We start from the raw sequence: 21,323 nt of genomic DNA, 5'->3' as shown, positions 1-21,323 counted from the left end.
AATACAGTATTACCGCCCAACCCTACTGTATAGTGTGGAACATTTCCGGAAAAGCACTAACATCACCATGGAGACAAGCAGGTGGTAGACAGATTACCAGCTAAAGTGACATACTGGACTTTTTTAAAGTTCTCAAAAGTGTAGCTTATTGTTGGCTCAGTATACTGCATCAATAGGTATGAATTCAAAAAGCAAGCCAGCCATCCTCAACCAAGGGTGCATTGTTGTGTCATTTGGCAAGACACTCAACCGTGCACCATTCATAACAACTGTATCCATCCAATTTAATCTAATCCAACTATTTTATAAACAACCCACACCCCATATATCTTTGTCTATCCACATTCTGGCCCAAGGAATGTATAAAGAAGTAGACTAAGGGAGTGTGACATCACCCATGGTTTTCAGCTCCAGTCAAATGAAGCTCACCGAGACTTGCAGTTATGGGGTGAATTTGGAGCTGAGTTCCATATTAGTAATTGATTTATGGACAAAATATCGAAATAAAAACACCAGGATCATGTAGAGCAGGTTAATACGAACATAAGGCCAAAATGATGAGGCTCAGAGCAGCAGTTGTAAAGAGAGGTTAAAGTTGATGGAGCCAAAAGTGCACCCATGCTCACTTCTTATTGGGAACTTGGTGACTAGTGTGTTAGCTATGTCCATTTGTATAAATAATCTATAGTTTGGAAGGAAGAATAAGCATTTCAGCTAGGAGCAAATCATTGAAATTACAGATTTCTCTGCAACAATCTGGATCTCTAATATGATTTTTCCCACATGTTTACATCATTAAATTTTAAGTACCCTCAAAATTCACACACACAAATTGAACAGGCTGCACCCAGGCCTGTTAGCGAGTGTACAGTACTTTCTCCAGTAGCAGCATAATAATATTTTAATTAGTTTGAACAAAAGATGGAGAAACATTCTTTTTACAGCCCTCTCAATTTCACAGTTGTGGTAATATTAGTGGACTGTGGTTGACCATTTTAATTACATGTTGATTCGTTCCATATGTTTTATTACCGCTGTACAATGGCCCATGTTTATACTTGGCTTTGCTGTTCTCTGTATTTTCTCACTATCATTTCTCCTTTCATTTGGTTCTGATGCAATCCTCAGCTCTGTTTGGCAATTGTCCTCTGTCTCCCCATCAGAGTGTGTGATGAGCTCTTATGAAACATGATGTGAATGCTCAACCTGACTAAACACTGCCATTCACCAATATTTGCAAATAGGAACAAAAAAGCCTGAAAAACTGTCCTTAATGTCATCTGTATTTGACCCATCCTTCAATAGGAGATATGTCGAGGCTTGGTTAATGACTTTGTGGTCATTATAGATTTGCTTTTTATTTGATTTGTTGAGGTGGGATGTGTCTTTTGTAGTGACTGATTGGTTATATATATTTGTTCAGATGGGCGGTGTCTTCAGTGATGACTCGTCAGAACCAGATTCCCACTGAGGACGGCAGCAGAGTCACTCTGGCTCTTATCCCACTGTGGGACATGTGCAACCACACCAACGGACTGGTATGTTTAATGGGACATACACGTTAAATACACAAATCAATACTACAGTCAAACTTCAGTTTTGCTCCAGGTTTGGTGTATACAATAAATACACAGTAAACAAAGGCTTAGTTCCTTTATAAACCAATAATTGTTTCATTATTGTGTAACTAATATTTAGCCTTTTTTTCCAAATGTGTAACTCTACAGATCACCACAGGCTACAATCTGGAGGACGATCGCTGTGAGTGTGTGGCTCTGCGTGACTACAAAGAGAATGAACAGGTGAGAGAAACAGGGCTATAAAGTTTGGTTTATAAACACACATACACACATACAGTAAAGTCTAATGCTTGACATTGTATTGAGTATAATATTACTTTACCATAGACTGTATAAAGAGGTGGACTAAGCCAGTGTGACACTTTAGCTATGTCCATTTATGTATACAGTTTATGGAGTCTAGTGAAAATAAGCACTGTTGTAAACTGTTGTCGTTTCTCAACCAAGACCCAACCAACATTTAGAGATGGTTTTGGGAGTATTGCACTTGTGGCATTCATATTTGTGAAACTGCATTTCTTTCAGTGACAGTAGTAAACAGCTTTTTTTTCCAATTTAAAGCCAAAAAACAGGTTTGCATCTCCACAAACCTCACTCTTATTTAATCTGGATTCTCCTGCTTGTTTCCATGGGAATGTTGTTCCTTTGCCATAATATTCCACAGCATTGCACAAAACATTCCTAGATCCATGAAGAATATTCCAAAGTATGGTGTTAACTTTCCATTTCCTTTGAATCATGCAGGTGACATGACATCTTGAGAAAGTTGCACACTGTATTTTTAATGAGCATAAATGACATAGTGCTGGCATCCTGTTGTCATAGCGACCCTGTGCTGACTGTGGTTTCTCTTCCTCAGATCTACATCTTTTACGGCACCAGGTCCAATGCCGAGTTCGTCATCCACAACGGCTTCTTCTTCCAGGACAACGCCCACGACCGAGTGAAGATCAAACTTGGCGTCAGTAAAAGCGAGCGGCTCTACGCCATGAAGGCCGAGGTGCTGGCCCGCGCAGGCATCCCCGCGTGAGTCTCCAGCATGAATGAGATGTGTTCACGCATATGCAAGGAACGCAACTCTGTTTGGGGGCATCCATGGGGGTTAAAATGATGAAAAATTAGACCTGTCACCATTATGGACGAACAATTTTAAAACGATAAAATGTTATATTTTTTTAATGAGAAAAAATCGAAATGTTGTATCTATAACAAATTATTTAATATTATTTATTAAAATTACATGACCCCTAGATTTTTTTATATTTTTTTTTCAATTCAATGAAGATTCAGTCAATGGGTGTACTATGTAACCTTTCTGTTGAAGTTTCCACGACCTTCTAGTCTCCATGGTGATGTCATTACTGTGTCTGGAATGTGCCACAGTATGAGACTCTAATTTCTACATCATCTTTATTGTTCCAAAATATGGCATTTGGTTTTAATTAGTTTTTTTTAATTTCCATGAATGGGGTCACCACTCCACAGATTTGACTTGGTCATGTGGTATCTCCTGCTTACTTGAAGTTTAATGCCGTACTGTGGAACATTACAGAACAATAAAATATCCTTTGGGACACCAGCAAGTTACATAGTACATCTTCTATTATAAGCGAGTTAAACAAAAACAACTTACTTAGCTTTCTGAAGCCAACATTTCACTATCATCCAGATCGCTCCTTCAGGGCGTGTACAGGTGAATTTAAATTAATTTGTTTGGAGGATAAGGCCCTTGAGATGTCTCGCCATAACATTTTCTAGGGGGTCCTCATTGTCACAACAAAAGATGACTGCACTCTCACTCCCACCATCTTCAAATGTGTGGTGCCCAACTTTTCTTTTGAGCATTAAGCATAGTACAGGACCTCTAAATGTACAATAAGAACCAAAATCCTTAAACCTTGCAGTTCTGTTGAAACATGATCAAGAACTGTCAACGTTAATTTATAGTTAGAAGCTGAAAGTGACTGTAGCCTTGTATTAGAACTTAAGTTTGAGTCTAGGACAGCTCCAGGCCTCCCCTAACTCCCTAACCTTTTACATCGCCTCTCTTTAGTCTTCCCTCTGTAGATGTTTCAACCAATTAGTCGCCCCTTCGGCATAATTGAATCACATAATATAAATGTTGCAGTAGCTCACTTTCTTTTTATTTTTCCGCCTCCCACAACAGCAAGTTTCAATTTAACATCCGCCCCAGCCCTTACATCACCGAGAAGCTAATCACTTTATCATTAGCCTGTTAATTTTATGCGGCGTTCTGTGCTCGGCATTTTAAATTAGCAGTCTTTTAATCTCTTATTGATGACAGCCTGAGTCTCAACAGTGAAATGAAATGAAACAAGCCCTATTGTATCTGCAGAGATGTATTACAGTGGCACGTCCCTCGTAGATCATTTTCAAAGGAAATATCCACTGATCCTCTGTTAGGGCTCTGGGAGGAGATCCCAAAGTCTGCTGTTTCTCAAACTGTTTTTGCCACGACAAAATCATCTGATACTGGAGCAGAGCTGTGAGCGGGTTTGAGTTATACTTCTGTAAATTGATGGTTTCTATAACAAAGTTTGCAAAGAGATAAGGCTAGGGTGTTATAGCAAAAATGTATGCAAATTTTTTCTCATTTTTGTATTTCCATTTAATTTTTGTTTATAAAATCTAAACTATAGATTTCATTCATAATTTTATAAACGTAATCTAATCAATTTTTTAGTTAGTGCCAGTTAACACAATAAAATCTTTTTAATTTATTCCTTTAAAGTTCAAAGTGCTTCATACAGCATACATGCTTTCATGAGTTTTGGCTGTAAGACTGTCACTCAAAAAGCTCCGTTCATATCACTGACAATTTGAAAAGACTGAATCTCAGCTTCATTACATTTTCAGTTGTACAGCCCCACTATTTTACCGTAATGGGGACATTTCATTTTTTTCTGACAGAGGTTTGGCTGTAAGACAATTGTTAATCATTAAGGATGGGCATGATTAGTCGATTAATCGATAATTGATCATTAAGAATTTCATCGATTACGCTCATTTTTAACCGACACACCGAATGTAGGTTGCTGTTTGTAACGTAGGGTGACCAAACATCCGCTTTTCCCTGGACATGTCCTTTTTTTTTTTTTTTTTTTTTTTTTTTTTTTAATAAAGTGATGCAAATGTCCATTTTTTTCATTACTTTTCATTGTGCCATTAAACTGAGTGGCTCTCGTAGCTCTGTGCACTCAGAAGGAGAGAGCAGACACAAACAGTCAGTCAGCCAGCAACATGCCAAAAGGCAAATGTGCATTTAATGATGACTTGTACAAGAAATTCCACGCGTTCCATCTCGGTCGAGACAAGTGGGAGGCCATGTGCACAGTGTACAAAGCAGCACATATGTTTTGGTGTCCAGTGGGGGTGTCAGGGACCTCAAAGTTCACCAGGACACTGAAAAACATAAAAACATAAAAAAAATTAGCTCAATGTCGATGAAGAGGCCCCATCTCCCACCCCCGTACGGTGTCCTGGTTTTGACAAAAGCAAATATGGTCACACTAACCTGTATTCTACTGAGTCGTGTCCTTTAATTTGACAGAACTTGAACCGCACCAGCGCACAAGAGCTGTTTTTTTTTCGCTTATTTTATGCAAATTAGCGATGCGGTTTTAAGTTTCGTTTCTGTGAGACTTGCACAAAGCTGCCTTAAACATTATAATCTCAAATGGGCTGAAGTGGCTCTAGAGTGGTTACGGTTTATATGTCGTAAAGTTGAATTTATTTATGCAGATTAGTAGTAAAAGCCTTACTTACTTACCTAATATAAAAATGATTAATTAATGATTAATCAATAATTGTTTGTTAATTCTCCCCACGATTGATTAAGAAAATTTTATCAAATGCCCATCCCTATTAATCACTGACAATTGTAAATATTTGAATCTCTATTTGTTCAAATTCAGTCCACAGCCTATTAAGAGAAAAAGAGAAACTTTGTCCCATAATGGAGACGTTTCAGTGCTGCAACAGTAAACTACAAGAATAGGCGCTGTACAGTGAATTGCATTAAACAAATATTGTGCAAGATTATTGATGAGAACTAGTGTGGAGGCTGACAGCACTCTGATTGGATTAGAGCTTAACAGTCCTGCCCACTTTGAATCCCACTGGAGCTAGAAGCAAATTTCCTACTCATTTTTCCCTTTTAGAATTTAAAGGCACGAAGGATGTGGTGACTAATGTCCATAACACAGTTGTTTTGAGTCCCAGAAACACATTTAAAACTTGAGTTATTAAAACATTTCACTGAATTTTATCAGTTAATAGAATTTCAGTGGTACAGTTTAAATAAAATTATAGGTCTTGTGGTCATTAGTTTCCACACAGCCGATTTGCCCTGAGCAAGCTTTTATATTTTAATAGTTTTTTTCCTGGAAGTGTATGGGAAATTCACTTCCAGGAGTTAAGTGGTGACAGCCGCTGTTGAGCTTCATTGCTTTTATGATTCTCCAACAAAATATCTTTTAAAAATTGTAATATAATTAAATTGTAACTCCCCACACAGTCATTAAACCTGTGCAGTAGTTTTTGGGCACATGTTGTGAAAAGAAGAGTGAACCTCTCGTGCGGTTCCTCAGTCGCCGTGCCGTGGACAGAGGCCTAATATAATAAGAAGCAGGGGATTGTGGGTAATGCGTTTGTGTGCTGTAATAATGTCGACCCTGTGCTCCTGCAGCCACATCGATCACTTTGCTGAAACAGGGGGAAAAGATTGTTGTCTCCACAATTACCCCTCCCTGTGATATTAGGTATTATATGAAGCGTGTTGGATTCTGCTGATCCTGGACGGCGTTCGGACATGGTTTCTGGGCCTCTGCTGAGTTTGGGAACAAAAAAACATCCAGGATTTAATCTATACTTGCTTCAGTGGCCACAGCGCTGTGTAAACCTGTTAGTGGACAGTCTGATTTGGTTACTTGCCCTCAGGGATACAATCTCCTCAATAAGAAATATTATAAGTACTAAAAAGTATTACAGAACTAGAGCCGTGGACTCTCTGTTCTTTTGAGTTCATGATGGAGGTATCAGTGTCCCGTAGTAAAACTTTCACTGCGTAACTTTTCTGGTGGAGGGTCTGTTACTTGCTTTTCTCTATGAAGATTTAGCTTGGAATATTCCACTGTATGGAATTAAACAAATTTTTCTTGCAGTTGGTCAATTACAGGTGCTTCTATTGCCTTGAAAAAACATACATTATTACTGAGAACTGACTTGCCTCTCCACAGATCTGACTTGTACTGACTCATACTGTGAAACATATAAAGTAGAGCGTGAATATCTGCATGGAGACGAGCAGATGGCACACCCACACCAAAAAAGTTACTTATTGCACTTTTAATACTCAGATATTACTCTAGATCCTGCACTACCATAAATATTCCAAGAGGCCATGTTCATTTAACTTATTATTAATCTGTTGCTCGTTGTGTTTCAGGTCCTGTGTCTTTGCTCTTCATTGTAATGAGCCTCCGATCTCTGCTCAGCTCCTCGCCTTCCTCAGAGTCTTCTGCATGACGGAGGGTAAGACTCTAAACACGACTATAAGTCGCTCCGGAGTATAAGTCGCACCAGCCAAAAAATATGCAATGAAGAAGAAAAAAAACATATATAAGCAATATAAGTCACACTTTGTGGGGAAATGTATTTTGTAAAAAGACAAGTTCTAGTAATAACAACAGAATATGTTAACTGTTAATATGTTACCTGTTAATATATTAACGTAACATATTAACAATTATTCAGATAATTATAGCATAAACAACATAACATAAATGTACCAAACTCACAATCTCACTCCAAATGACTAAATCCATTGATTATCCTCGGTGTGACTTCTGCACGACCTCCGGAGATAAACCATAGGGCCATGAGGTAAACGAAGCGCCACTTCCTCTTCTGAGTAGCTGTCATCAGACTCAGCATCAGTTCCAGTTAGAATTATTCCAGCCTTTCTGAATCTCGTCAGGATGGTTTCAATTGTCACTGAAGTCCAGGCTTTGTCGATTCATCCAATGACTTTAAGGAAAGTTACATCGTGCACCCGCCTGGTTGCCATGAAGCTATGTTCTCCATCCCCACTTTCCATCAGTCCCTCACAAGTTTCTCGCTCACTCCAAAGTTTCTTTCAGCTGCTTGATTACCATTTTCAGCTAAATATTTCACTATTTTCAGGGAGACGGTGGCTATTTCTACAGGAGACATGCGCAGTAGAGTGCTAAGTGACAGTGGTACAGGAGTAACAGGATTAGCAGATACTGACACACAAGCCTAGAGTCTCTCGTGGCTGTCGGTCTGAAAAGTTTAATATATATGACACACCGGAGTGTAAGTCGCAGGACCACCCAAACCATGAAAAAAAGTGCGACTTATAGTCTGAAAAATACGGTACTTAACAAACAACCAAACCATTTTTCTAGACAAAAAGAATCATCTGTAGAGGCACTAGTCCCATAACCACACAGTGTGTGAGTTTTTGTTTTTGGCACAAGTGAAGATTGAAGCCTGTTGAGCTGTCTTACTGTGTGCATGTGCAGGGGTCTAGCACTTAAGTCTGGGCCCTGGGTACAAATCCTCTTGGTGGGGCCGCACTACACGTTGTCTAATGAAAAATGCACATTACAGACTTTGTGATGGGCCGCTTTAAACAGTACCCTTTACCCCCCCTATTTCTACACCCCTGTGCACGTGTCTAAATTGAAAAGAGAAGCAGGAAAAGGTTTCTCAAATATTCTAGATTAAATTATAAAGGAAAGGCCATCATTATTACAATATTGTTAAAATGTTAAAAACTGTAAAGCTTGAGTATTTCCACAAAGGCATTACCCACTGCTTTGCTTCCCAGACTGAAGGGACACACAGAGGAAGGGCCTGTCCGTTGCCTTCTTAATTGATCAAGGCAGGCCAGCAGATGTGTCACAGGCGCTCTCCACCAGGGGGGGTTTGGGGTTTGCAATATTCATCGGCGTATATGCAGAACGCGCTCATAAATCCACACACAAGGCCGCATCCTCCTCTGTCACCACACTCCTCTGCAGGACCATACTTGATATATTATTCACATTTTTTGCTGCATGTTAATTTTTAAAAGGGCCCGTGGATCCGTGTATGTGTGTGCGTGGACTATCATGGCGGCGGCGGGCGCGCGCGTGTGTGTGTTGACGGTTCGGAGCAGATGTGACATGATGGAAGAGCGTGTGCACACAAGCGCGGAGTGGGAGTCGGATCTTTCATCCTCGCTGTGTAACTAAGCCATGTTTAACTCGTCACATCAAAGAGCCAGGAGAAAGGTCTCAGGAGCGGGAGGAACTGGCTAAGGCTGTCTACACATGTGGGGAAATCATTTGAGAGGGTGTCTTCAGCTCAAATTTGGTTAGATTCTGGAACTATGTCCTGAGAAGTGATAACAAAACTGACCTCAACTATAAAAGTCTCATATATGCATGTATAAGGATGGAAAATGATCTGTACCTATGTTTATATTTGGATACATTTGTTGATCCGCAAGGGAAATTATTCATAAATAATTGCAACTTTCCTGGTGGAGGGTCTGTCACCTGCTTGTCTCCATGGAGATGTCATTGCTCTGCCTAGAATGTTTTCGCAGTATGACATTCAAGGTTCCCATGGTCATGGAAATCCTGGAAAAGTCATGGAAATTGAAAATGTCATTTTCCAGGCCAGTAAAAATCATGGAATTTTGTAAATTCAATGAAAGTTTTTTTTAAAAGTCATGGAATTTTAGTATCTTTTTCACGCAACTCCAGCGTTCTGTTAAGATCTCATTAGACTTTTATGATTATTTCTGAACGTCTGTGCCTTTTGTTTAAAATAGACAACAATAAATGCACTGACAGCATTTTAAATGTTAAAAAACTATAATCCCAAACCATAAGGTGAGTGGAAAGGGTTAACATTTCATATTTAGCCCTAAAAATATGCTCTATTCTACACATGTAGGTGCCAGAAAGTCATGGGAAATTCACTTTAGGTCATGAAAAAGTCTTAGAAAAGTTTTTCTGTGTTACATTTTTTCAATTACAAGTTGTTTTAATGCTCAGAAATACCTAGAAAAACAGCTATTCTGGCTGTGAGTGGGGTTGCCTCTCCACAGATCTGACCTGTAAATAGGTCTGGTTTGGACTTCATGAAGATAGAAAGTTTTAATGCCATATTGTGAAACATTCCAGACAAAGCAATAACATCGCCATAAAACAAGCAGGTGATGGACCAGAAAAAGTTGTCAAAGCACCTTTAATCAACCACATTTAATTATTATTAAGGACCACAGCCTTAAGGAGTGAGTTTTGGGAGACAGTATAATCTGCCTTTATACTTGGTGAAGATGCTGTTTTATATACTTTTTTTGTATGTAGAAGTTTTCGTACAAGATCCTACCGAAGTTGAGAGCTTTTGCCAGACTTTTACTAAAACTGTCTTTAGTCGACCAAGATTTTTATTTGACAACAGCCCTATTATTCAATTTTTTCAATTTTGCATACACTTTTTACAACATAAACAATCTTAAAAACATGAATAGTAGTTAATAAAAATAAGTCCAGGCTGTAGTATTCTTTGGTTAAGTTAAGTTGTGTCATGTGTTGTGTTTCACAGAGGAGCTGAAGGACTACCTGTTGGGAGAAGGAGCCATCAATAAGATCTTCACTCTGGGGAACAGTGAGTTTCCCGTGAGCTGGGACAACGAGATCAAACTCTGGACTTTCCTCGAGACCAGAGCTGCGCTGCTGCTCAAGACCTACAAGACCACCATCGAGGTAGGGCATCCGGGTTAAAGTTTAGGCATCAGGCTGTAACAAACCAGGCTATTTCTGGACTAGTTTGCATTAGTATTTAGAACTTAGGGCTGTCCTCACACTTGCAGCTGCACCACATCAAAGTTGGGACTGTCTTAACTGAGACTAAGCCTGGACTAGACCATGACTGAACCAGGACTAGATCAAGTCTGCATCAGGACTAAACAAGGGACAGGACCAAACCAGGGGAAGTGCCACAATAATGTCATCATTTATTCACTCCATACTTAGGTTTTAAAAGGCCCATATCACGCAATTTTCTGATCTACACTACCGGTCAAAAGTTTTAGAACACCACACTTTTTCGTTTTTTTTTTTTACCCTTTACTGTTTACTGTTGACCAAAACGTATTCTAACGTATTCTTTTGATTCATGAAAGTGTCCACTAGCTGAAGTGAATGGGTCTTGAACTATATACCGTATTTTCTGTACTATAAGTAGCACCAGTGAAAAAATGCCTATTGAAGAAGAAAAAAACATATATAAGTTGCACTTTTTGGGGGAAATTTATTTTATAAAATCAGAGACCAGGAATCAACATTTCATCTTGAAAGGCAAGTTCTAGTAATAACAATAGAATAAAGAACAACAGGCTGAATAGGCGTTAATTTGTTAATGTAACATATTAACAATTATTCAGATAACTATAGCATAAACAACATAACATAAGTTTACCAAACTCTCCATCTCACTCCAAATCACTAAATCTATTGAATCCATTGAATTCTTCATCCTCGGTGTCACTTCTGAGCAACTTCGCGCAACTTCTGTTGTCACTGAAGTCCAGGCTTTGTCATCCAGTGACTTCAAGGAAAGTTTCATGGTGCATCCTCCTTGTTGTTGTGAAGTTGTGTTCTCCATTCCTGCCTTTCTCCAGTCCCTCACAAGTTTCCTGCTCACTCCAAACTTTCTTTGTGCTGCTCGATTACCGTTTTCGGCTGAATATTTTACTACTTGCAGAGTGCCCTCTCATAGCTGTCAGTCTGAAAATATAATATACAAGCCACACCGGAGTATAAGTCGCAGGACCACCCAAACTATGAAAAAAGTGCGACTTATTACCGTATTTGTAGGACTATAACTTTTTCTCCCATTGTACTTGGGGTAGTTTATGTTTATGTCACAGGCTGTTACATTGTGTGTTACATTTTGCGTAGCTCATTTTGTACACTGTATTAGGTGATGTAGACAATAGTAAATGTACTATAAAAGACAAACAGCTCTATAACTCATATATTTTCTCTCAGGAGGACCGCTCTTTGCTGGAGAAACCCGACCTGACCCTTCACTCCCGCGTGGCCATCCAGCTGCGTCTGGCCGAGAAGCAGATCCTGGAGAAGGTTTCAGCGAGCGGACGAGACAAACGCATGCAGTACGAGAAGAAACAGGCAGAAGGCGCTCCGCTGCCCCGCTACGAGGAGAGCGACATAGCTTTACTGGAGAACTCTGACGCCGAGGGGAAACTACCCATCATTTTACGCAAGCTGGAGGAAGTCGAGGAGGAGGACAATCAAATAATGAACGGAGATAAGAGCGGAGAGGCGGTGGAAGTTAGCAAAGATGTGAATTCAAATCTGGACTCGGAGGAGAAGTCTATTGAATCTTTAAAGGGCCAGAAAGAGGAGGCTAACCTAAGTGCCAGTCGGACTGAAGAGTGAAGAGATACTCAGCATTTTTGCCCACTCCCGATTTATTTATTTATTTTTGTGTCAACTAAAAATGACTCAGAAATACTAGAAATTTTAATTAAGAATTCGCCGAACATAGACTGACTAAGTTGATTCAGCGTGGCTTTACTTAGTTTTCAGCTTGTTCAAATGTTGCCGTCTGTTCTTCGACGCAGAGCATTTATCGGTTATAAAGAATTGTAATTAAATGCTAAATAAATAAAATCTTTTGTTGAGATCTACGGCGTAAGAAATAAAGAGGGACTGGCTAGAGTTAAAGGCGCATTTAGTAACTTTTTTAGTGGAGGGTCCATCAGATGCTTTTCTCCATGGAGATGTTATTGCTTTGTCTGGAATATTTCACAGTATGGCATTACATTTTTCTGTCTTCATGGAGATTTCACCAAACCAGACCAAGTTACAGGTCAGATCTGTGGAGAGGCGACCCCGCTCACAGTCAGAATGCCTGTATTTGTAAGTACTTTTGAGCTATAAAACCACATGTAATTGAATAAATGTAAAGTAGATGTGTTTAATGTCATACTGTGGAACTTTCCAGGCGGAGCAAAGACATATCCATAGAAACGAGAAGGCGACGGAACCCAAACCAAAAAGCTACATAGTGCATCTTTTAAATAGGCTGCGTTCACGAGACATCACGTTATTTTCAGAAGTTCATAGTTTCAAATTGAGGTGGAAGTTAGTGATTCCTACGGTAGAATTTGCTGTTAAAGATTTCAAATACAGATGTTTTGACCTGGTTTATGGTTCATATCTCTGTAATAGATGCCTCAAGAATTTCGGACTTCCAGTCATCGAGCAATGCATACTGGGAAGGATTTTCCGAAAAAGTGAGCATCAAAACGCCGTGTTTGTTTTCCCAGTGGGATGCGTCTATTGACAAAGCCAATCTTTTCTAATATTTTGAATCATATCGCTTTTGTTTCTGGTTCTGATGTCGTCATATTTTAGTTTTGGGATTTGGACATCATAATTGTGTGGTTGTGTTTGTTTGCGAACTCCATAACTGCAAAAGGGAATCAGATCTGTGTGACTGCAAACCTCCGTTCAAACTGTTTCCCTTCCCAGCCGAATTGAAAATTAGTGAAAGGTGAAGGCGATGGGCAGGATTGATCCACAGGAAGGACCAAAAAGGAAACCTTTGACTGCCTAAATCATCCCGAGTTTGCAGTGAACATTTTGTATTTAGAGCGTCTTCAAAGAAAAGCCCTGATCCCTCGCTCAACCTTGATGACGAATTTAAAAAGTCAGTGCCAAAGCGAAAGGCACCAAGAAACACCTTCCACTGCAAAGCGACCAAGACGTGATGTTGCTGTAAAACCACAAGAACAAGAAAGTGCGAGCTCAGTCTGTTTGTCTTCTGTACTTCTCGCTTAACAAACGGGATCCAGCTTTAATGGCTCCACATACAAAATGCTCACTGCAAACTCAGGATGATTTCGTCCTTCCTGTGTATCAATCCTGCCCGTCGCCTTTGCCTTTCACTATTTTTCAATTCCGATGGGAAGGGAAACAGTTTGAAAAGCGGTTTGCAGTCACACAGATCTAATTGCATTTTGCATTTATGGAGTTCGCAAACAAATTTCTTGAGCCGTTTTCCGCTGTTAGGATCCAACAACCACACAATTATGATGTCCAAATCCCAAAACTAAAATATGACAATATCAGAACCAGAAACAAAAGTGATAGGGTTCAAAACACTAGAAAAGATCGGCTTTGTCAATAGACGCATCCCACTGGGAAAACAAACATGGTAGTTTCATGCTCACTTTTTTGGAAAATCCAAAGTATGTATTGTGCAATGACCGGAAGTTCGAAATTCTTGATGCATGTATTACTGGGCCTATGCACTTGAAACTAAAACTGGTGCAAAGTTTCAACATCTCCCCTGTTATAAAAATAAAGAAATCAGTTATGGGTTATTAATATTTGATTATATACAGACAACAATTTCATTACGTGGATATATTTATTTTTTTGGTGGAGATGTTATTGCGTTGCCTTCATGTTCCGCAGTACGGCATTAACCGTCAACTTCCAAGTAAGACACACACCAAGCCAAGTTACAGGTCAGATCTGTTCTTTTAGCAATAATAATGTGTAACTGAATAAATGCAAGATGGACAACGCCGTACTGGCTGATCTCCACCAGAAAAGTTACGCAGTGCACCTTTAAGCCACATGATAATACAGTGAGTTTTAGGATCTAGTTTCTAACAAAAACAAGGTCGAACTTTTGTGGATTTTCTGTTTTGATATTTCTTTGTAAAACATTGAATTGATGTCCGAATAGCCCTTAGAGTGAAATTGGACGCTTCCCTTCTTCTGAGACTGTAAACTCAGCCTAAAAAAGGCAAAAATGGACTAATCCAAAAACATGAATTTTGTCTTCTTTTGTACATGAACTCCTTCTGTTCTTTTTAAAGACGATGCAGTAGTTAGATTTACCTTGTTGACGTGTTTCAGTGACAGTTCGCCTTGTGTATTGTCTTTACAAAGAACCCAAGAAGTTCAAAATAATGACTTTTATTTTCCACAAAGCCAAACTTGTGGATGTTGTGAATGGTTGGTTTATTACAGCAGTTTGTCTCCATCTGTGTCCGGCTGGTTTTGAGTTGACAATCATCTTCTTTGCTGCTAGTAGTAGACCACCACTGACCGCTTTTCAGTTCCTCAAAATCATTTCAGAATATAAAACAAAAAACGACATTTAAAGAGCCCTTATTACGCTATTTTCTGATCTGTGTTATAATGTTGTTTCCTCATCAAAAACAGATCTGGAGTTGTGTTTTGTTACATTCACACACGTTTAACACAAAAAAATCCTGAATATTTTGGCTGTGTTCTTCTCTCAAATGGAAAACGCGCTGTTCCACCTTGTGATGTCATGTCGTAATACAAGAAGTGGGTTTTAAAACTCCATGCACCTTCACGAGAATCATTTGGATAATTTCAGTGCTGTAATCGCCAATCTTTAATGAAATAAAAGTAAAATGTAGCTGTTAACTTGAAAACTACCACTTCATGACATCACAAGGTGGAACAGACCATTTTGAGCTTTGGAAATGTAGACAGAAATAATAAAGGGTTACTTAAACATGTGAATAAAACAAAACGCAACATTATAACATGGCTTAGAGCTTACAAGAGTCAATTTTGCGTAATATACATTTTACATTTTTTTTTTTTTTTTACATTTATCATTCATTCTGTTATGAAGAAGTCTATTGAAATGAATTTGAATGTACTTATAGTGAAATCTTTGGATGACACTTAAAGGGGTTGAGGCCCTATGATAAAAGCCATACACGTTATTTGAGTACCAGAGATATGGAAGTTAATATGGAAGTTATATATTATTTTGTCATAAATGGAGCCAGTTTAAAAGTTTGTGTGAGAAATGAGAAAAGCACTGTCTTGTTCATTTTGTTTTTTGTCGATTTTTGGAGTTGTTTTGACCCCAATTACTGACCCTCTGCACTGATGAAAAAAAGTACCGTATGTTAAAACAGTTTTCAACTTAAAAATAAAGCAAAAAAGTATTCTCTCTAATACTTATTCAGATTTTTTGGAAGTTACTTGACGATTTGATACCTCACACTGAATTGTGGTAAATACTGCAATTAATATGAATTTTGAGATGAATAAATGTATAACCTCTAACCAGAAGATGGCCAGTTCAAACCTGTTCAGACTGGATAGTTGCTGTAGTACTAAAATTTCAAGAAAAAGGCCAAGAAAAAGGCTCGGTACTCAATAAAAGTTTGGTACCACAATAAAAAAAACACAACTTCTTTAGACAATAGAATGTATTTTCAATCCAAAAAATAAAAAATTTTTACTTTCTTTATAATTACAGCTGTGGTCTTTTATAAGTTCTAAAGAAAATGAGTCTAGACCTTCTAAAGCTTCTAAAACTTATTTGCTCAAATTCCTGGTTTTGAGACAAGTTTTAGTATCGATTCTGAGTATCAGTGTTTCTTAAAACCCCAGTTCTGACACTTCACCCCCTTTGCTCATTTTGGCTGGTTGTGGTAGGATTGGCATCTGATATAAAACGTGCTAAATCACTTCTTGAATTTGGAATTGAGAATTCAAATAGACACTTCTTATTGATAATCTCACCATAATTTTATCTCAAATTGATGGAACAGCTTATTTTTTGCTGGAGATTCTAGTTAATGCAATTTCTTTAGACGATACAAGCCATTTTCAACCCAAAAAATAACAGTACTTTCTTTATAATTACCTTGTTCAAAAGATTACTCTAGACCTTCCCAAACTGGCATGTTCAAATTTGTCTATGTAGCCTATCGGTACTTACTCAAATTACTAGACCAGTTTTAATATCAATTCTGGATATTGTTCTTTCCTAAAACAACAGACAATAGAATGTATTTTCAAACCAAAAAATAATGGTGTTTCCTTTATAATTACCTTTGTGGTCTTTTACAAGTTCTAATTAAAATGACTCTAGACCTTCTAAAGCTTCTGAAACTTACTTACTCAAATTCTAGTTTTGAGACTAGTTTAAGTATCGATTCTGAGTATCAGTGTTTCTTAAAACCTTAGTTCAGACACTTCACCCACTTTGCTCATTTTGACTGGTTTTGGAAGGGCATTTGGATGTTAAAATATACCAAATCATTATGTAATTCTTTCTCCAACTCGTTTTGAATTTGGAATTGAGAATTGAAATTACTCTGTCCTTATAATCTCACCATAATTTGATCTCAGTAAGTCTGTTTTCCCCTCTCAAATTGATGGAACAGCTCATTTTTTGTTAGAAATTCTAGTTAATAATGCAGTTTCTTTAGATAATAGAATCGATTTTCAACCCAAAAAATAACAGTACTTAATTATATTAAAATTATAGTATAATTACCGTATCTTTGTGGTCTTTTACTTGTTCAGAAGATCATTCTAGTCTAGACTTTCCCAAACTGGCATGTTCAAATTATCTAGTTTTGTGACTAGTTTTAATATCAATTCTGGATATTGTTCATTTCTAAAACCCTAGTTCAGACACTTGACCCATTTTGATCATTTTGGCTGGTTGTGGAAGAACATCTGATGTAAAAAAAATATACCAAATCATTATGTAACTGGTTCAACAACTGGTTTTGAATTTGGGATTGAGAACTGAAATTCTTGAATCTTACCATGATTTGATCTCAGTTTTACTCTCTCAAGTTGATGGAACAGGTCTTTTTTGCTGGAGATTCTAGTTAATAATGACGTACATGTTGTTTTGACAATGGTTAAAGTAAATGTATTCTGATCACTGATTAAATTTGAGTTTGTTTACAACTAACGTGCCATTTCTTTTACTTTTGTGATCACTTTTTTCATCACAGATCTGTATTTTTATGCAACAGGACTTCTACCGATCTACTGCTTTTGTCATTCTGTATCCTAATATACAGTAGGTTTACAGTTGATACTTTGCAGTGACATCGCGCTGGGGGTGTTCTACATGTACTGGCTCTGTGGTGGAATGTTCAGCAGTTACCATGGTGATACAGTGCACACATTAGCGCAAACAGAGCCAAAAAGTTTTAACAAAGACGCAAAAGTGGCATCGCGTCTTCACTTTTTATTCCGCATTTAGACGAGCGTTTTCGGGAGGAAATCTGCGTGTATATGGTGACGCAAAAGTGTGTGGAGTTGGATGGGGTATGCATGCCGGGCGACTAGGTGGTGATGTATGTGACCTAAACGTGTATGCAACGTGAGCAGATCTGACCAGAGTTTTTAAGCCCCAAAAACGCCGTCACCATCTAAACGAAAGGCACTTCCGATAAAATATTTTTGTCGTTTTTACCCGCAAATGTTCTCGTAAACAGGCCCTAAGTCTACCAAGCCTCATACAGAGCAGTGCCTACTGTTAGCATCACACCCAGATAGTGTTGATGATGTCGCCTGCGAAGTATCAATAACCTAAAGTCAACCAATTGCAGTAGGAGTATGAAATTAACTACTGGAATCTTCCGTGCAAAGTCAATACATGTACTGAAGCTGAGATTAAAAGTCCCGTCTCATTTCTACTCCTCTGTGTGCTGTTTCTTCTTGTCTTTGAATCAAAAATCATTTCTTTCCGACTTGCGAAGGTCACCACGAGTAATAATCTGTAGCTCAAAATGCTCTGTCCCACCTTGTGATGTCATGAATCTGTAGTTTTCATGTTAACAGCTCCTTTTTATCTTTAGTTCAGTAAAGATTGGCAATACCAGGGATGAAATGACCAAAATTACACTAGTAAATCTGTATGGAGTTTAAAAACACAGTGGAGCACTTCCTGTATAACATGACATCAGAGTATTTTCCATTTGAGAGAAGATCTCAGCCTAAATATGCAGGGTTTGTGTATTAAAGATGTACTGTGTAACTTTTCAGGAAGAGGGTCTGCCAGTCACTCGGCTCCATGGAGATGTTATTGCTTTGCCTCCAATATTCAAAGTATGGCATTAAACTCTTCAATCTCAATAGAAACAAGCAGGAGACGTCACCAGGCCAATGTACGGGTGAGATCTGTGAAGCGGCGACCCCACTCACAGTCAGAATACATGATTTTAAAGGGTATTTTTGAGAAATAAAAACACCAATAATTGAATAAATACATCTTATATAAGTTTAAATATTGTGGAACATTACAGGCAAAGCAATAGATGCATCAAGAATCTCGGACTTCCGGTCATCGCACAATTCATACTGGGAAGGATTTTCCTAAAAAGTGAGCATCAAACCGCCATGTTTATTTTCCCAGTGGGATGAGTTTATTGACAAAGCCAGTATTTTCTAGTCTTTTGAACCATATCACTTTTGTTTCTGGTTCTGATATTGTCATATTTTAGTTTTGGGATTCGGACATCGTTAATTGTGTGGTTGTTGGATCCTCACAGCGGAAAACAGCTCGAGATATTTGTTTGTGAACTGCAAAAGGGAATCAGATCTGTGTAACTGCAAACCTCTGTTCAACCTGTTTCCCTTCCCAACGGAATAGAAAAATAGTGAAATGCGAAGGCGATGGGCAGGATTGATCCACGGGAAGGATGAAAAAGGAAAACTTTGGCTGACTAAGAAATCATCCAGGGTTTGCAGCAAACATTTTGTATGTGGAGCGACAACAAAGCAAAATCCCGATCCCTCCCTCAACCTTGGTTACGAATTTAAAAAGTCAACACCAAAGCCAAAGGCACCAACTGTTCACCAAGAAACACCTTCCACTGCAAAGTGACCAAGATGTGATGTTGCTGTAAAACCACAAGAACAAGAAAGTGCGAGTTCAGTCTGTTTGTCTTCTGCTCTTCTCACTTAACAAATGGGATTCAGCTTTGAAGACGCTCCAAAATGTTCGCTGCAAACTCGAGATGATTTCTTAGGCAGTCAAAGGTTTCCTTTTTCGTACTTTCTGAGTATCAATCCTGCCCATCGCCTTCAGCTTTCACTATGTTTCTATTCTGTTGGAAGGAAACAGTTTGAACAGAGGTTTGCAGTCACACACATCTGATTCCCTTTTGCATTTATGGAGTTCACAAACACATTTTTCGAGCTATTTTCCAGTGTTAGGATCCAACAACCACATTACGATGTCCGAATCCCAAAACAAAAATATGACAATATCAGAATCAGTAACAAAAGCGATATGATTCAAAAGACTTGAAAAGACTGGAATCCCAATAGAAGCATCCCACTGAGAAAGCAGTTTGATGCTCACTTTTTCAGAACATCCTTCCCAGCATGCACTGCGCAATGACCAGAAGTCCAAAATTCATGACGCATCTATTGAATAAATGCATCTTAAGCTTAATATCATATTGTGGAACATTACAGACAAAGCAGTAGCAAACAGAAAAAGTTACACAGTGCACCTTTAAACATGTGAAAGAAGCAAAACACAATCTGCTCCATACAGTCCCGTCTCGCTTCTCCTCCTCTGTGTGCTGTTTTTTTCCTTATCTTTGAATCAAAACATCTTTTCTTGCCGACTAGTGAGGGTCACCACGCGTATTATTTTGCCTTTCTCTTCTTTTGTTGAGCGAAAATGGCTTATTTAATGTATTTCCCCTCTTCCATGCCCCCTGGCCCTATTACGAATTTATAAAAGAAACATTATCTTGAATCATTTAATTCGGGCCAATTAAATTTTGAAGTATCTGGTACATTATTCATGGTTGCCTGAGATAAAGCGGTTTTAATCCTTGAATATATTATTATAATGGGCATTTGGATGGGCAGCGGAGAGCGGGGCATGTCCAGTATTGTTAGATCTCCCTGTGTCAGTGCTGGGAGCAGACTGGGGCCCTGTAAATCCTAACATATGAATTATAGACTGATTTCTATATTAGCACGGAGCTCAGAAGTGGTCCAAGTCACAGCGGGACGGGAGAGTGTTTACTGGTGTCATGCCAGAGATGCACAAAAGGTAAAAGACGGGTCAACACACGGACTTATAGTGGCAGGACAATGGAAGAAACGTTAACCCTAAATGCGCCTCTACATTTCATAGTTGCAATCGGCTGCTTTTCCTAAAATGTCCCACAGTATGGCATTCATGGACTTACAGTGTGAGGAGGGTGCAATGGCAATTCTTCAGAAATGTTCTAAATGTGTCTTTAAATACAATAGTTGTGGTTTCAGGACACCCATATGGAAAAGATATAGACAAATCATGCACCATTTATCATGTTTTATCTGAATCCTTAAAGATTTGTATATGACAGTGAAAACACTTACAAGATCTTTGGTAAATATGTGTAGCATGAAACATATAAAACTTCGGAACCTGCAAGGGCTGAATATGACACTAATCCCACATACAATGTCCTCACAAGTGTTGGACAAAGGTCATTTTTACCACAGAATCAGAGAAAAACAAGTGAAATGATGATTGGTTCCTTAAACTCTTGATTGCTGTGCTGTGTGTGTGTGAGAGTGAGAAAGAAAATTATCTGTGTGTGTGTAGGTGGGTGTGTGTGTGCGTGTGTGTAGGTGTGTGTGTGCGTGCGTACAGGTGTGTGTGTGTGTGTGTGTGTGTGTGTGTGCGTGCTGTGTGTGTGTGTGTGTGTGTGTGTGTGTGTGTGTGTGTGTGTGTGTGTGTGTGTGTGTGTGTGTGTGTGTGTGTGTGTGTGTGTGTGTGTGTGTGTGTGTGTGTGTGTGTGTGGTGTGTGTGTGTGTGTGTGTGTGTGTGTGAGTGTGTGTGTGTGTGTGT

General features: G+C 38.7%; 1 protein-coding gene across 2 annotated transcripts in view; it reads left to right on the top strand.

Moving 5' to 3' along the window:
• Positions 1–18,159, top strand: part of setd3 (SET domain containing 3, actin histidine methyltransferase) — a 34,917-nt gene extending 16,758 nt beyond the window's left edge. For both annotated transcript variants that reach the window (XM_020931574.2, XM_020931575.2), the window contains exons 8-13: positions 1,424–1,538; positions 1,728–1,802; positions 2,440–2,606; positions 7,048–7,133; positions 10,224–10,384; positions 11,672–18,159. In XM_020931574.2, coding sequence (XP_020787233.2) covers positions 1,424–1,538; positions 1,728–1,802; positions 2,440–2,606; positions 7,048–7,133; positions 10,224–10,384; positions 11,672–12,082 — 1,015 coding nt within the window. In that variant the 3' untranslated portion in view covers positions 12,083–18,159. The remainder of the gene's footprint in view (positions 1–1,423; positions 1,539–1,727; positions 1,803–2,439; positions 2,607–7,047; positions 7,134–10,223; positions 10,385–11,671) is intronic.
• The last annotated feature ends 3,164 nt before the right edge of the window (positions 18,160–21,323 follow it).

This window comes from Boleophthalmus pectinirostris, unplaced genomic scaffold (genome assembly GCF_026225935.1).
Source record: "Boleophthalmus pectinirostris isolate CB_2022bp ecotype Guang Dong unplaced genomic scaffold, ASM2622593v1 HiC_scaffold_10, whole genome shotgun sequence".
NCBI lineage: Eukaryota > Metazoa > Chordata > Actinopteri > Gobiiformes > Gobiidae > Boleophthalmus > Boleophthalmus pectinirostris.
This window is presented reverse-complemented; position numbering and strand designations above follow the sequence as displayed.